The sequence below is a fragment of the Podarcis filfolensis genome (assembly GCF_964270895.1).
Source record: "Podarcis filfolensis genome assembly, chromosome: 2".
Taxonomy (NCBI): Eukaryota; Metazoa; Chordata; class Lepidosauria; order Squamata; family Lacertidae; genus Podarcis; species Podarcis filfolensis.
The window spans coordinates 121,221,832-121,235,977 of NC_139605.1; the positions used below are offsets into that span (position 1 = coordinate 121,221,832).

The following is a 14,146-nucleotide window of genomic DNA, read 5'->3' on the forward strand; positions in this document are numbered from 1 at the left end:
ATCCCCCACACAGTCCCCTACACCTTCACCTGTCACTAGTCTCAACAGCGTTTGCACCGGACTCAGCCCCCTCCCAGTCCTTACACAGTTCCCCCGGCCTGTGGGCCCAGCACAAGGTAAGGACAACTCTGGGGAGTTCTTGTTATAGCTAAAGAACTTAAAGAATTTTAGTTACAATAGAGAAAAACTCCATGATTAAGCTGCAGCAACCTTTGCATCAATAAATATATGCAGTGTGTGCTTGAAGCCTAGCTTTCGAGACTCACAAAGGAAGGAACTTCTTGTTTGATGTCATAATGGCCAGCAAGATGCTTTGTGGGTAGTTACAGTTCCTTCGCATTTCTAATTTCTGCCTGCTTCACTGCAGGGCATAAACACCAACCTTCACAGGAGACACCCAAGGAGCTATAAAATGAGCAGTTCCTTATTAAAGTCCATGCTGCAGAATAACCACCACAACCTTTCAATCTCTGGAGACTTGAGTTGGATGCAATTCAAATGCTTCCATGTCAAATCTTTGTCCAGAGGGAAGCCTTCCACCTCTATTACCAAGCCAGGAACACTGGCAATTTACAGGTTTTGGAATGTCTTTGTCATGCTGTTAAGCTGGAAATGATTTGACCCTGTGTTCCTGTATGTGTGGGAAAGTGAGGATCCTCCAACAGCAAAGAAAACAAATGATTGCTCAAGATGCTGCTTCTTGAACATTAGGTGCAACTGCCCTCTTCAACCTCTCTTTGGCTCTGTTTCTTCCCAGGTGATGGCCGCTATTCCTTGCTGGGCCAGCCACTGCAATACAATCTCTCCATCTGCCCCCCACCTCTGTTGCACAACCAGTCCAGCTATACAGCACACCAGGTGAGAATGGACATGGGTTGAGTCACTGGTGGATAATAGTAAAGTTGGGAATGTAGAAGAAAGGCAGGAGTACGTATGGTGTCTTTCTGCTATTTGTAGTCCCTTATGTGTGTTGCTGCATTAGGACAGCTGCTTTCAGAGCCCCTTGCGCCATATACACAACCCCCATTCCTGTTGTAAAAATCTCCACCTCCTTCCCTATTTAGGATTGCAGATGGAATAACCAACCAGGTTCTCATCCTTAGAATTTTGTTTAGCTCCATCCACAAAGCCTCATAAGATGCTAACCCCAGACCTGATCTTGATCAGTCAGTCCTGTGAGAAACATAGTGTGGATGTGATATAGGTGCAGCATGGTCATCACATAAATGCCCTAGGTGGTCTTGGCCATGTGGGAATAATAGGCCCATTGTACAGAATTACAAGGATGGCCAAGATAACACATGTGAATGGCTTTACACACTTAAGTGCATTGTATGAATATGCAGTATAACTTGTGTAAACTAAGCCTGAACTAAAAGTTATTTACTGTGATGGGAGAACTAAAGTTCAGACTGGGGTCTTTCACAGAAATGGCCAGATTGAAATACCAAGGGTGGCACATGATCAAGCGTGAAAGTGTCCCATGCTATCAGTTCTATTGTTCTTCTATTGCAGGGACAAACAGGGATGAAGCATGGCAATCGAAGCAAGAAACAGGCTCTCAAGTCTGCATCCACGGACCTCGGAACAAGTGATGTAGGCAAGTGACAAAATTCATGCTCCACTGGCCTCATCAGTGTTGCCCACAGCAGATCTCTAGATTTGTCTTTATGCTCGGTGCCAGAGTAATGGAGCAAATGCTAAACTGGGGAAAGCAGTTGAATGGGAATTGCCCATCTGTCCAACCCACATCCAGCCAAGGAATATGGGGAAACTCAAGCATTTATTATTTCCTCCTAGCAGGGTGTTCACATCCACTAGTCTCTAGTTGGTTAAAGGGATAGGGTTCTAGCAGACCAACTGAGAGTCTTCTCCAGTTGCAAGAAAGACTCATGTCTTACCTTTGCCAGAACTTCTTTCAAGGCTGGCCATGGGTGCCAAGAGAGCAGCTAGGGCCATCCCAATGCATTTGCTGCCTGAGGTGAACCAGAAAATGGCTTCTCCTGTCCTGCCATGTCTCACTCCTACAAAACACAAACATTTGCCTAGCTGGGAGCTGGAGAGGCCCTTTCAGAGCTCTTTGCAGCAGCCTGGAAGGATTCAGCAGACAAACATGCTGAGTGCCATCCACAAATGTGGCTACTTCACCCTCCCTTACAAATTCCCATGGTGTCTGAACAAGGGCAACAGCATTGACCCCACACTCCAAAAATAATAAATCAAGGGGGAGGGTGTGTGGCTGAACTTCACAGCTCTGATAAAAAATGCTCCACTCCAAGGCAAACCTGTCACCTCTGCCAGCCATGCCCCCCAGTCGAGAATACAGCCCGGGAGCATGAAGCAGGGCCAGCCCCCACTTGCTGCTAATTGCACAACCCCCTACATGCCTACTCAGAAGGAAGCCCACTTAAGTAAAAGGGATCTAGTCCCAGGTAAAAGCATGTACAGGATTGCAGCCTAAATACTTTCTAGGGATTAGTTTAACATAGGCCTCTAGTTGCTTGGCCCTGAACATCAAACTCTTTATACAGAAGCCAACTTCAGTATTTATTGAAAAAATCTCAGGTCTTTAAAGGAAGGGAATCATTTTATATATTTAAGGTGCTATTCAATTCTTACAGAGGTAGCCCCACGTAGAGTGCATTGCAGTAACCCAAGCGGGAGATAACCAGAGCATGCACTGCTCTTGTAAGACTCCTCCGCGGGCAGGTAGGGTCTCACCCTGCATACCAGATGGAGCTGGTAGACAGCTACCCTGGACACAGAATTGACCTGCGCCTCCGTGGACAGCTGTGAGTCCAAAATGACTCCCAGGCCATGCATCTGGTTTTTCAGGGGCAGGGCTACCCTGTTCAGGACCAGGGAGGCTCCCGCACCCACCCGCCTCCTGTCCCCAAAGAACAATACTTCCGTCTTGTCAGGGTTCAACCTCAATCTGTTCGCCGCCATCCATCCACCAACCGCCTCCACAGGATCTTCACCGCCGTCACTGGTTCTGATTTGAAGGAGAGGTAGAGGTAATAGGAGCTTAGCTAAAGCTTGCCAATTAGATTTGGACAGGGTGAGCTAAGCCGGCAAGTAAAACCCACTTGCCAGTAAATGAGGAGGAGTGTTGAAAATGCCCCTCTGTAAACAAACTACACGGTGATGTCCTGCTGTTCCTTTAAGAGTCTCTTTAGAGCATGAAATTTCTCCACCTGCATCCCCCACCCCCCAGTGGAAAATAGCCTGGGGTGGGTCTGCTATATTTGCTACTCTGCCTGTTTAATATTAGCAAAGAATCCTGCCTGCCAAGACCCAGCACTGCTGCTGCTAACTGGAAACTGGAACTGTCATGCAGTTATTTATTTGGGGTGCAGATTTGGAGCTGCTGCCAAAACACAACCGCTGGCTCTAGTGCCCAGTTCCTCTAGCACAGGAGTCTGTGAAAATGACTGGCAGCAAACTTGGCACTGACTGGAGAGGAAAATTCTTTTCTGCTTAGAGCAATGTTTCCCAGACCATGTGGGGGAGCCCATGGGGGAAGAGGCAGATGTTTTCCTTGCTTGATTGGCAATTAGTCTGTAAACAGTCAAGGGTCTTCAAAGTTTTGATTATATCCCTACCAGAATTGTTGAAAGGGAAAAGGTGGACCACAAGGCCCTGATTGCTCCCAGCCAATATACCTGAGTTTGGAGATGTAGTATGGGATTTGTGTAGGAGCCAGGGCAGGAGGAGAAAAGGCTGAATTAAAAATTGCTTAGGAAAATGTTGAAACGAGTTAGTGATATGAAATGGACTGGGGCAGGGACGCAGAAAGGAGACAAATGAGTCTGGGGTGTATTAAGAGTATGTGAGGGGATGAGCATGTAGAAGAGCATGCGCACTGGCTTTTATAAGGTTCTGTGGAAACTGACAGTGCCGTCTGTCAAAGACTCAAAGCACCAACAGTTGATTGTGATTGTGGCCTGTGGTTCTTTTTATGGACCAGGAACCCCCAGAACTAAGGACAGAAAAGCCTACTACTGCTTCAGCAAGGTGGCTGCTTCAGGGTGCCAGTTGGTGTAGGCTATGTTTGAACAGGATCAGGATTCTGCATCCTCGGTGCTCTGTCTTCACAACGTCAATTCCAATCTGGGTTGCTTACCTGCCATTCAGACCACCAGCACCTTGGTGTGCAGGAGAAGATGCCTCCCTGAGCTCTTCTCACAACAGCTGTGGATAATTCCTAGCACCTCACCAAGCGGAAGTTCCCAGGATTCTTTGGAGGTTGATCCCACAACTAAAGTGATAAAAGCCAAGTTTAGGTACCACTGATCTGAAACTATTACTATTTCAATAATAGTTGAGAGGTAGACTGAAAGGGAGTGACTTCCCTAGATTCAACTACTGAGCTTCATGGCTGAGCAGCATTTTGAACTTTGGTCGTCCACTGCACCCCTCCAGATCCACTCTCAAAAATCCTGAAAATGGCCTGGTGCACTTTAGAAGCATTGTAGACAATCCAGGATAGCGTGCTTATTATATCAGGCTGGGCTTTGAACAGATCTGTTGTATTAACATTCTCTGGTGTGTAGTAATCAAGTGGAGTATGCTTGGAGATATCAGATATGCCAACAACAACATATTTAAATGCCAGAAACATTGGCACCAATCTGTTTTGTACAGATGATTTCTAATGTTGACTTACAGTATTGCCACCTGTGAAAATCATTGCCAGTTTTCTTTTGTTTGATCTAAGCTGTGGTTGCAATACATCTGGTAAGTGCAGTTTGACTACACCTCAGGCATGTGGTGAATGTGTACGGTATCAATGGAGTATGTTGCTGCATCTTGTGATCGATTATGTGGGGCAGGGTTTGCCTGCCCCCTCCCCCAATATTTTATTCAAGTTGGCACCCCTGCTGGACAAGGGGAACAAACTGTTCAGTTGCCTCATGCTCATTTGTTTATCATTTAGGGAAGTTTTTAATATTCTGCTGGAAGCCGCCCAGAGTGATGGGCGGGGTATAAATAATAAATTATTATTATTATTATTATTATTATTATTATTATTATTATTATTATCCTAGAGGAGTCAGCAACAGGTTTTATTACTGTTTCATTTCAACAGAAAAACATGTACTTCAAGAGCCCATACAAAACTGGGATTAGGGTCTAACCCCAGTTTTGTATGGCTGACGAAATGAGCTGTGACTCCAACCCATAAGACCTGGCCAAAATGACAGCCAGACCCAAGACTTCTAGGTCCTGTCACTCACTTTTCTGCCCACAATTTTTGTTGCCGCCAAGGGTGCTGAAAGTGTTCTTTCTCTTTCTTATTCCTTGCTCCCTCATGGCCTCCCCTACAGTGTTGGGCCGTGTACTGGAAGTGACTGATCTACCTGAGGGCATCACGCGTACAGAGGCCGACAAGCTCTTCACTCAACTTGCCATGTCTGGTGCCAAAATCCAGTGGCTCAAAGAGACTCAGGGGCGTCCAGGAGGAGGAGGCGACAACAACCATGGAACTACAGAGAACGGCAGGCATTCTGACCTTGCTGCCTTATACACCATTGTGGCCGTCTTCCCCAGCCCTTTGGCAGCGCAGAATGCCTCCCTGCGTCTCAACAACTCACTTAGCTGCTTCAAGTTGCGTATGGCCAAAAAGAACTACGACCTGCGTGTGCTGGAGCGTGCCAGCTCCCAATAGGGGCAGGCGGAGGGGGGGCGGGGAGGGGGCAACAAGCACACTGGACTGGCCTCTCAGGCCTCCTTGGCTGCCCTCTTCTGCCCTCCCCCACCATCCTCCTCCTTTTATCCCACATGCACCTCCTCCCCTTTTTATTTTTGGTGGGGGAGGGGGGGAATCTTTCTGGAGATATTTATATGGACAGAATGAAGAGAGAGACATTGATTTTTTTTTGCTTTGTTTTGGGGGTTTCTGTTTTTTATTTTTTTATTTTTATTTTTTTGCGTGAAAGAACATGTCCCACCCCTCAACCCCTCTCCGGAACACGTGTATATTGTTTTCGTTCAGCGTTGTGCCGCGGTACGGAGCCGTATTTAATTGCACATACAGATGTTGGCTGGGTATGTTCACTGTACATTTTATTTAATCTGGGTTTATTATTAATAATATTATTATTTGGTTTTTAAATATATAAAAAAATCGTCTGTCACTTTAAAGCTGCTTTCTCCCTGCCTCTTTTTCTCTTTTGGATGGCACAGCGGTCAGACCCTTTGTCTTTCACCAGAGTTAACCCAGGCATGTTGCTTGGACCGGAGGTTGGTGGAGAGCTGTTGGAAAATTATCTAGGCAGGGACAGATGGCTGGGGTATTTGACACTTGGGTACCTGAATAGCAGGGCAGCGAAGCACCTGCAGTTTTATCCCTATGCAAGAACCAGGTGAAACGCTGTGTGAAGCTCATCCCTTTGGTCCTGGCTACTGTGCTTTTATTTTTAATTTTAAAAAATGTACAAAATGACACCTGTTACAAAGACACATCAGGTAAGAAAAGTGTAATGTATGAAGTCCCGGTTTGGCACAGTGACCAATTGCAGTTAGCTGAAAATGGAAACAGGTGCTTCCAGTGTTCTCCCTCACTGGAGGAAGAGAGGGAAGTGAGAGTGTGTGAGCCCAATGCTTGCCACTTAGTACTTCATCTCTGATTTAAGGTTAACATCCGAATGCATCAAGCATTTACCGTAAGAGATTCTCACCTTTCCCTCATTATCTCAAGCTTCCAAACCACGCTTAACTTCAGGTGTATTCCCCTGAAGTCAAAGCACATATGACTGTTCCATTACATTGTCTAGGTTGTAGATCTTTTAATGGCCAAATATGAATTGACTGTATGCTTAGACTTGCTTCCAATTTTTAGCAATCATTACTGCTAAAAAATGAAGACAACTTTCTACAGTCCTTTTAAATAAAAATAGTGCCACCTATTTGGAGAAGGGAGCTAGGTGTTCACTGCACATGAGTCTGCTGCTGAAGAAGCACCCCACCATGACATCTATACAACTTATGCTTTTGCCTGCCTAATAGGGGAGGAGGAAAATCTTGGCTAAGGATGGCTAAACTTTACAGGAAGAGCTCAACACAAGGCTGGGGTGATTTTGGTAGCAACCTTTCATTGAGTGTAACCATACTATTCAACCAATAGTATGATATTTGAATTATGTGGCTTTCAGAAAAAAAGACATTTCAAGACTCTTAGCAAGCCTAAAGTCCAAAATCTTGTGTGTTTTTTTGCAAACGGGAAAACAGCCTCAAAAGATTTCCTCTTCTGCAGCTAGCAAAAGAGAAGTTGAAAAGCAAGTTGCTATTTATGTGCTACAATAGGAATCAGGCAGGGGGAAACCTACTCAAGATATGGAGCCAAAGCTTTGGGAACTTTGGTTGAGGAGATCAAGGCTTAGCTTGGACCCCAGTGTATTTTCTCAGTGTCCAGGTTCAGCCCAGGAACGTGTGATGGAATGCTAAACCAGAATACCTTTGAACGTCTGCGGCTCACCATAGCAGCAACCACACATCTAGGATTTAGAGGTAAGAGTTTCCAGATTTGGAGACTGTAACATCGAGGCAACATTCATCTTCCACATCTTTTAAGTTTAGAAATTAAAACTAGACAAAATACATAAGCAAGAGACATGAAGTCTGGGATGTTAGAATCATAATCTTCATCCATGTGAAAATGTAGCACACAGAGACCTGGGGCAGATCCATCCTTCTTCCTGGCAGGGATTATTTTGACTTAGTTGGCCAGGTGAATTGAATCCCCACCCACCCTTATAACCAGAGACATGCTGGTTCTGTTCACACCATTATTTCTATTTGTGATGCTCTTTGCAAGATGCCAATTCCCAGTGCAATATTCCTTAGCTTAACCATTTCACATCAGGGTTTTTTTTTGGGGGGGGGTAGAGAGGGAAGGGGGAAAGCCCCACTGTCCTGTGGGGGCTTTTCAGCGGGCTAGTACAACTATTCAGTTGAATCTAGCCCCATATAAATAATGCAAAGTAATGAAATGACATGTCTGTTCATTTTTCACAATTCATTCTTCTTCTAGCCTTGTGGAAGGACACAGATCTATGTGGGGTGCCACTTCCCCAACCCTTGACCATTGGAACTCCCAGTCACTGCCTCCCCATTGCTGCTGCAGTTTACAGTTCTCCAACTGACTAAGATCCTGAGCTGTGATCTAGATGTTCATTGATTTGAATCTATTTCCTCTGCCATCATCTCAGTGGGATGCTTAAGCAAACTCCTATTTCTCAGCCTTCTCTCTCTCTCTCTCTCTCTCTCTCTCTCTCTCTCTCTCTCTCTCACACACACACACACACACACACACACACACACCATCATCCTCATCCTCATCCTCATCCCAATTATTATCTAAAATAGGTAGGTTAAAACATGTGGGTTCCTTTCATTGGGCAAGGGCCTTTTAAAAAGACAAACCTATCCAGTCTTGGACTGTAGACATACAGTGTATATGGCACTTTACACAGAAATACAATTCAATTCTGAAGTTCTAGGTGCATATGATTAATCTGCTCCATAGCCAGATGTGGTCAGTTTGTTGTTCACCATAGCATGCAGAAGATCCCAGGTTTAATCCCTGGCACTTCCAGTTTAAGAAAAGGATCTTGGCTAACAGGTGCTGGGAAAGACTTCCCCCTGAGACTGCCGCTTGCAGCCAGATTAGACAGTACCAGACTAGAGGGACAAATCTCCTGACAGGGTTTAAAGCAGCTTCCTGTGTTCTTCCTGTGCACTGTGTACTCTGTAATCTCTATCCAGACTCCATGGGTGAAACTCAAGGGAAAGGGCAGTCTGTTAGAGCTAGCCTGCGGCTTGAGAAGTTAAACTGCATCAGTTATGAAGCATGTTGATCCTCTGATTTCCTTTATTGGGTTGGTTGGCGAAAAGCAAGTAAATATTTGTGGCTGGTATGAAATAGAATGGCTTGCCCTTTACAGAGCTAGATTGGGGGGTGGGGTGGGAGGGAAATCCTGCTCTGAACATTGCTTTCCTTTTTCTTGAATCAACACTGATGTCAGATGCCTTACAAACTTGAGAAAAAATGGTCAAGTTAGGATGGCTGCAGAATCTGTCAGGTGTTAAAGGCAATGGAGAACAGAAAGCAAACATGTTCATTACGTGTTACTGATAGACTGCACTCTTGCATAAGGAAGATAGGTTTGTACAGAAAGGCATCTATGAAAAATTAGGAAGCCCAGTGGGGTTGTGTGTTCCCGGCTAGCTGTCTGTGATGCTATGTTATGGCCTGAGATACTCTGTCAAGGTGCACTATTTGCAGCATTGAGGTCAGTTGGAGGCTGTATCCCAGGCAGTGATTTCTGTTTAAAAGCTCCTAGGCCAATGGATCTGCCTCATTTCTATGCCAGTATCTGAACAGTTCCCTCCCCTCCTCAGTTCCCAACTGAGCTTTTGTGTTGCTGTCTCAGGCAGTTTGGCCCACAAGCCATGTTCAAGCTGCTATTCAGTGTCCAATTTCTCCATGTCAGCCCTCCCAATAGATGGCAGCTGTCTTTCCCCCTCTCCTGTCACTCAAGTTCTTTGTGGTGCTGGGACGGCAAACTTTTACATGCTAAGACTCAGGAAGGGGAAAATCTTTATCCCCCATGGATCTCTAAAGTGAGATGTTGGGCAGGACGAAGGGAGAGCTGCGTTTGTGGGAACTGCCTGATACTTTTGGAAGGATTTAACCTGCAGGAAGTGTGTGTCCTTTATTCTTGAAGGTAAGTGTGCCTGTTCTTTCTCCAGCCTCCACCACTGTCATCTGCTGTTGGCTCACAGAGGCATAAACGTCTCAGTCCCAGAACTTAGAACCATGAAAGATGCCACTCATGCCTCAAAAAGCAAATAAGGCAGTTCATTTTACCCACTTTAAGCCACTTGCTTTCAGAGGTAGAGGAATATGCATGTTTCAATCTGTGGAGGTTTAAAATGGCCGAATTGCCTTTTCTGGAAGAGGGTGGGGAGATGACCATTTCTGCGGAAATAATTGTGCTTTGTGGTAATCCACAGGCAAGAGGGTATGTGTTGGGATCTACAAGTTGTAAGTTTGTGCTTTTAGAAATGAAAGATCAAGACTTTCTAAAGTACTTTTCCATTTTTGCAGCACGGTCGCCTGGCTTTCACGGGGTTGATTCCCACTAAAAGTCTAAAGCAAAGAATATTAAGGCACCTGCTATAAAGCAATTCTGAGAAAGAAAACGGGATTAGCACATTATGCTTTTTTTTAAAAAAAGTTTTTCTGCTGTTTTCTAAAAATATCTTAATTAAAATTGATACTAAAGGGGGGGGGAGGTGAAGACTATTTGTAGCCCTCATAGCTGCCTTGATATGATTAAATGTAGGCTTTAAATGCAAATAACTTTTTGCCCTTGGGGAGTTATATCTGCTTTACACATTGAGAGTTGTACAGCAGTGTGTTCTTCTGCCTGTCTGCACCACCCAGCAAATGTGCAGCTTACGTGAGTGTCCAAGCAGACAGCCAGGCAGCCATGAGGAAACCTCTAGGAATGCGAGGCGGAGGGGTGCTATGACTGCTGCAGAACCTTTGAGTCCGTTTGTGGGCACAGACACTTGGGAGCAGCTACGCACTGGACAGCCCAAATGCTTTTCTGCTGATGTCCTGATAGTGTGACGTGGCTATTAATGACAGGCATGGGCCATGCTTGCCGTTGGCCACTCCTGGTTCTCATTAAGGTTTGGGAGGTGGTTTGCTGAGTGGAGGAAATGGCCCATATCAACAAATAATTTCTTCCCAGTTTGATATTTATGGGGCTCAGTTATTCTGCTGAGGAAGAGGAGCCCCTTCGGAAATTTTCAGGTTTTTAGACAGCTTAGGCAGGTGAGGAAGTATGTGTACTTTTGGTCAGCACTTAATGTGTGTCAGGGCTCAGTGCCAGCACCTCTTTTACAACAGCAGGGCTTAAGCATTTGAAAAAGTAATAATAATAAAAGAAAAACACCTCAGAGTGTCTTTCCCTCACCACTGAGTAATTCCAGCCTTTCCATATACAGCCAGGATTAAGAAGCAGGGCTTCCCAGCGCCTGTTTATAGAAATGAAGTATTTTGTTTATACCTTTTCCAGTGCTGCAATCCATCTGCTCTCTTCAAACATTAACCAGGTAATAATGCATTTCTGGGGGTCTTTTTAAAGTATAAGTTGGTTTCTGAATGAATTTCTCCTAGAAATCCTGATTTTGTTCCAACTATGTTAAACTCTGGTTAGCTATCCCCATAACCTCTTGGGGAAAGTAGTGAGCAGTAGAAGCCAAGGGGGTGATCTCTTTGTGAATTTCTCTTCTGCCTCACTAGATCAAATAAATCCCTATGTGGAAAATTGTGCAACTGTTTCCCTAATGTTTCCCTCTGAGGAGATTTTATTATAAATTTTGACTGGTTTAATAATCATTCACTCTCAAGAAACCGCGAGAACTGTAGGAGAAGAGTTAGCTCTCAGTATCTTGAAATGGCCTACCCTTTTACCAGCCTTAGTTGGTAAAGAAAGAAAAGGAAGAAAACTAGAGGATTTAACAGGAGCCCCAGGAGTACTGGTAGTTGTGGGTCTACATACCCTACTCCTAGTATGGGAAACCTGTAGCCCTCCAGGTGTTGCTACACTATAGTTTCCAACATCTCTCACCATTGATGGTTCTTGCTGGAGCTGATGGGAGCTAAATGTTCAACACCATTTGGAGGCCCCAGGTTCCCCCATCCCTGCCCTAAGGCAGTATAAGAGGCTCTGCACATCTTGGGGAAATGTGAATTTCTTGGTTGAATTTATTATATTCCCTAGCCATTATGCATAATCTCCAAGAGGCCTTGGGGAATGTGCTTATACTGTCTTGGGTTTTGTTCACTGCCTAATCTTGTATAAACCACAACATACCTTCCTACTGATCAGTCAAGCAGCAGAAAGTATATTAAATTTATATTCCACCCTTCCTCCAAATACCCTTTTTCAAAAATCCAAACCCCTTTTTAATCACTCTCAGCTGTTCCTCAGAACTGCATGCATCTTCTCAGTCAGCTCTGCTTCTGGTTAAAGAATATGTGTTGCGCTGTGATGAAAGAACTTTAAAGGTGAGGGTTCCCCCCCCCCCACCACCATTTTTTCTTAATAAATATTAAATTGCATACTTTTATATAATAAACAGTAATACATGATTTCATTTATTTATGCAGTCGTTAAACTTCAGTGTCCACATACCACCTCCTAAAATATTACAGCCTTATTTCATTTCAGCAGAGAAGGCATCAAATTATTCAATTTCATAAATGTCAGAAAAGGGCATCAAGATTTTTCAAACTTCCTTTTTCCTGCGAGTTATTCTACAGAAATATACCACATGGAATGTTTTGTTTCACTTTTGAAAATAGAAATTCCTGTGTAGGTAATAATGCCCCAGTCCCCATTTGATTGCCAACTCTTATTTCATAGTTTTAAAAATGCAACTAGATAAATCCATAGTCTCATCAAGCCCCTTCAGATTCCACCTGTCATATCCCACTGATGGTAGAGAATGCTGTACTATCCCTATCCTACCAGTTAAAAAGTGGCAATGCTAGTGGGGGGGGAGGCACTCTGCATGTGTTCTTTGTACAGGTGCCAGAGCTAAGTCCTGGTTAGCTTCAAGCCCAGCCAACCTGAGAACCTGTGTTACCTTTACCAGCCATTCACCCGCAAAGATGCCTGTGGTGTAATTTCACCCTTTCCATCCCAAGGCTCCTATTTGCTAGACACCTGATGCTGGAAAACATCCAGGTCAGCCTTCACCAGCTTGTTACCCTCCAGGTGCTTTGGGAGAAATTGTTGTCCAAACCATTGGAAGGGCACCAGATTGGAAGCTTAACCTAGGTATTTGTGGTTTCCTGTTATGGAAATCCCCCTCCCCCGGCCCACTTTGATGGAGGATTGTTGATTAAGTGTGGTTTGAGTTTGGGGACATTGCAAATAATGAGTGTGTGCACGCGCACACACTCACCTGAAATTGATGCTGTGAGCACCACCCGTCCCACGGGTTTCTGGCTCCCACCTCCTACAAACAGTGGAGGTGCCTGGGTTATGTCTTTGCGTCTTTATTGTTGCACCTGCTTTCTTCCCCATGCAGTATGACAGAAAAAGAAATTCTTGAGCCACCTGCATCACCCACATCTGAAGGGGGGAAATCGACTGAAGGGGTAAGTTCTGTTGTGGGCTGTACTCTGGGAGGACAAGGGTGTGGTGACTCCCATTTCTGTGTCCCAATTCCTCCACAATCAGCCATGGGGTCTTTCTTGGAAGTCCTCCTTAAGAATGTCCTACGATGCCAGAACCTTCTGACTTTGGCCTGTTTTGGCCACAGTGGCTGCAACCAATCAGATGGGAATATCCTGCTCTTTGCAGTTTAGGCTGAGGACATCCCATCCCAACAAACCACCAATGTACCTGCCTGGAACCCTGAGATGTAAGTCTTGGGAAGAGCCATTGATGTTGCCTTATTTCTATGAGCACAGAGTATGGCACACTTTCTTCTCATGGTTTCCCTGAAGGTTATGGTTGCCATTGGGCCAGCTTGTCCAACTTTAAATATAAGCAGTTATCTTTTTGCCATGATCCAAAAAAGCTACTAAAGAATGGGTATTTAACATGGATTTAAGAACAACATGTTTTCTTGAACAGAAAGCCATCAATCTATAACCCATGGGTTGCTAACAAACCAGAATTTTAAAACTTTTAAATAACAAAATAAAAGCCAGCCTGTCTAGGTTGGGTGTTCATTCAGAAAAACAAAACAAAACACTCTTCATACACCAGGGCAATTGGCATGATGTTTTCAACAAGTTGACTGCCTTTTTTTTAGTAAAAGGTAAAAGTAAAGGACCCCTGGACGGTTAAGTCCAGTCAAAGGCGACTATGGGGTTGCAGCGCTCTTCTCTGTTTGAGGCCGAGGGAGCTGGCGTTTGTCCGCCAACAGCTTTCCGGGTCATGTGCCAACACGACTAAATCGCTTCTGGCGTAACGAACACCGTGACGGAAACCAGAGCGCACAGAGACAGCTTTTACCTTCCCGCTGCAACGGTACCTATTTATCTACTTGCATCAGAATCAGAGTAGTGTAGTGGTTAAGAGCGGTAGACTCATAATCTGGTGAACCGAGT

General features: G+C 44.8%; 2 protein-coding genes across 3 annotated transcripts in view; both read left to right on the top strand.

Annotated features, from left to right (window-relative positions):
- Positions 1–6: 6 nt before the first annotated feature.
- On the top strand, positions 7–6,147 carry LOC310756131 (R3H domain-containing protein 2-like). Its single transcript, XM_083599830.1, has 4 exons — positions 7–116; positions 758–858; positions 1,516–1,600; positions 5,331–6,147. The coding sequence occupies exons 3-4, from the start codon at positions 1,528–1,530 to the stop codon at positions 5,669–5,671; spliced, it is 414 nt and encodes a 137-aa protein (XP_083455956.1). The 5' UTR covers positions 7–116; positions 758–858; positions 1,516–1,527; the 3' UTR covers positions 5,672–6,147.
- A 3,261-nt stretch (positions 6,148–9,408) lies between these two features.
- STAC3 (SH3 and cysteine rich domain 3) overlaps positions 9,409–14,146 on the top strand; it is a 33,551-nt gene continuing 28,813 nt past the window's right edge. The window contains exons 1-2 of one of the 2 annotated variants that reach the window (XM_083599800.1): positions 9,409–9,731; positions 13,117–13,186. In XM_083599800.1, coding sequence (XP_083455926.1) covers positions 13,118–13,186 — 69 coding nt within the window. In that variant the 5' untranslated portion in view covers positions 9,409–9,731; position 13,117. The remainder of the gene's footprint in view (positions 9,732–13,116; positions 13,187–14,146) is intronic. The other variant, XM_083599801.1, reaches the window with a different exon arrangement.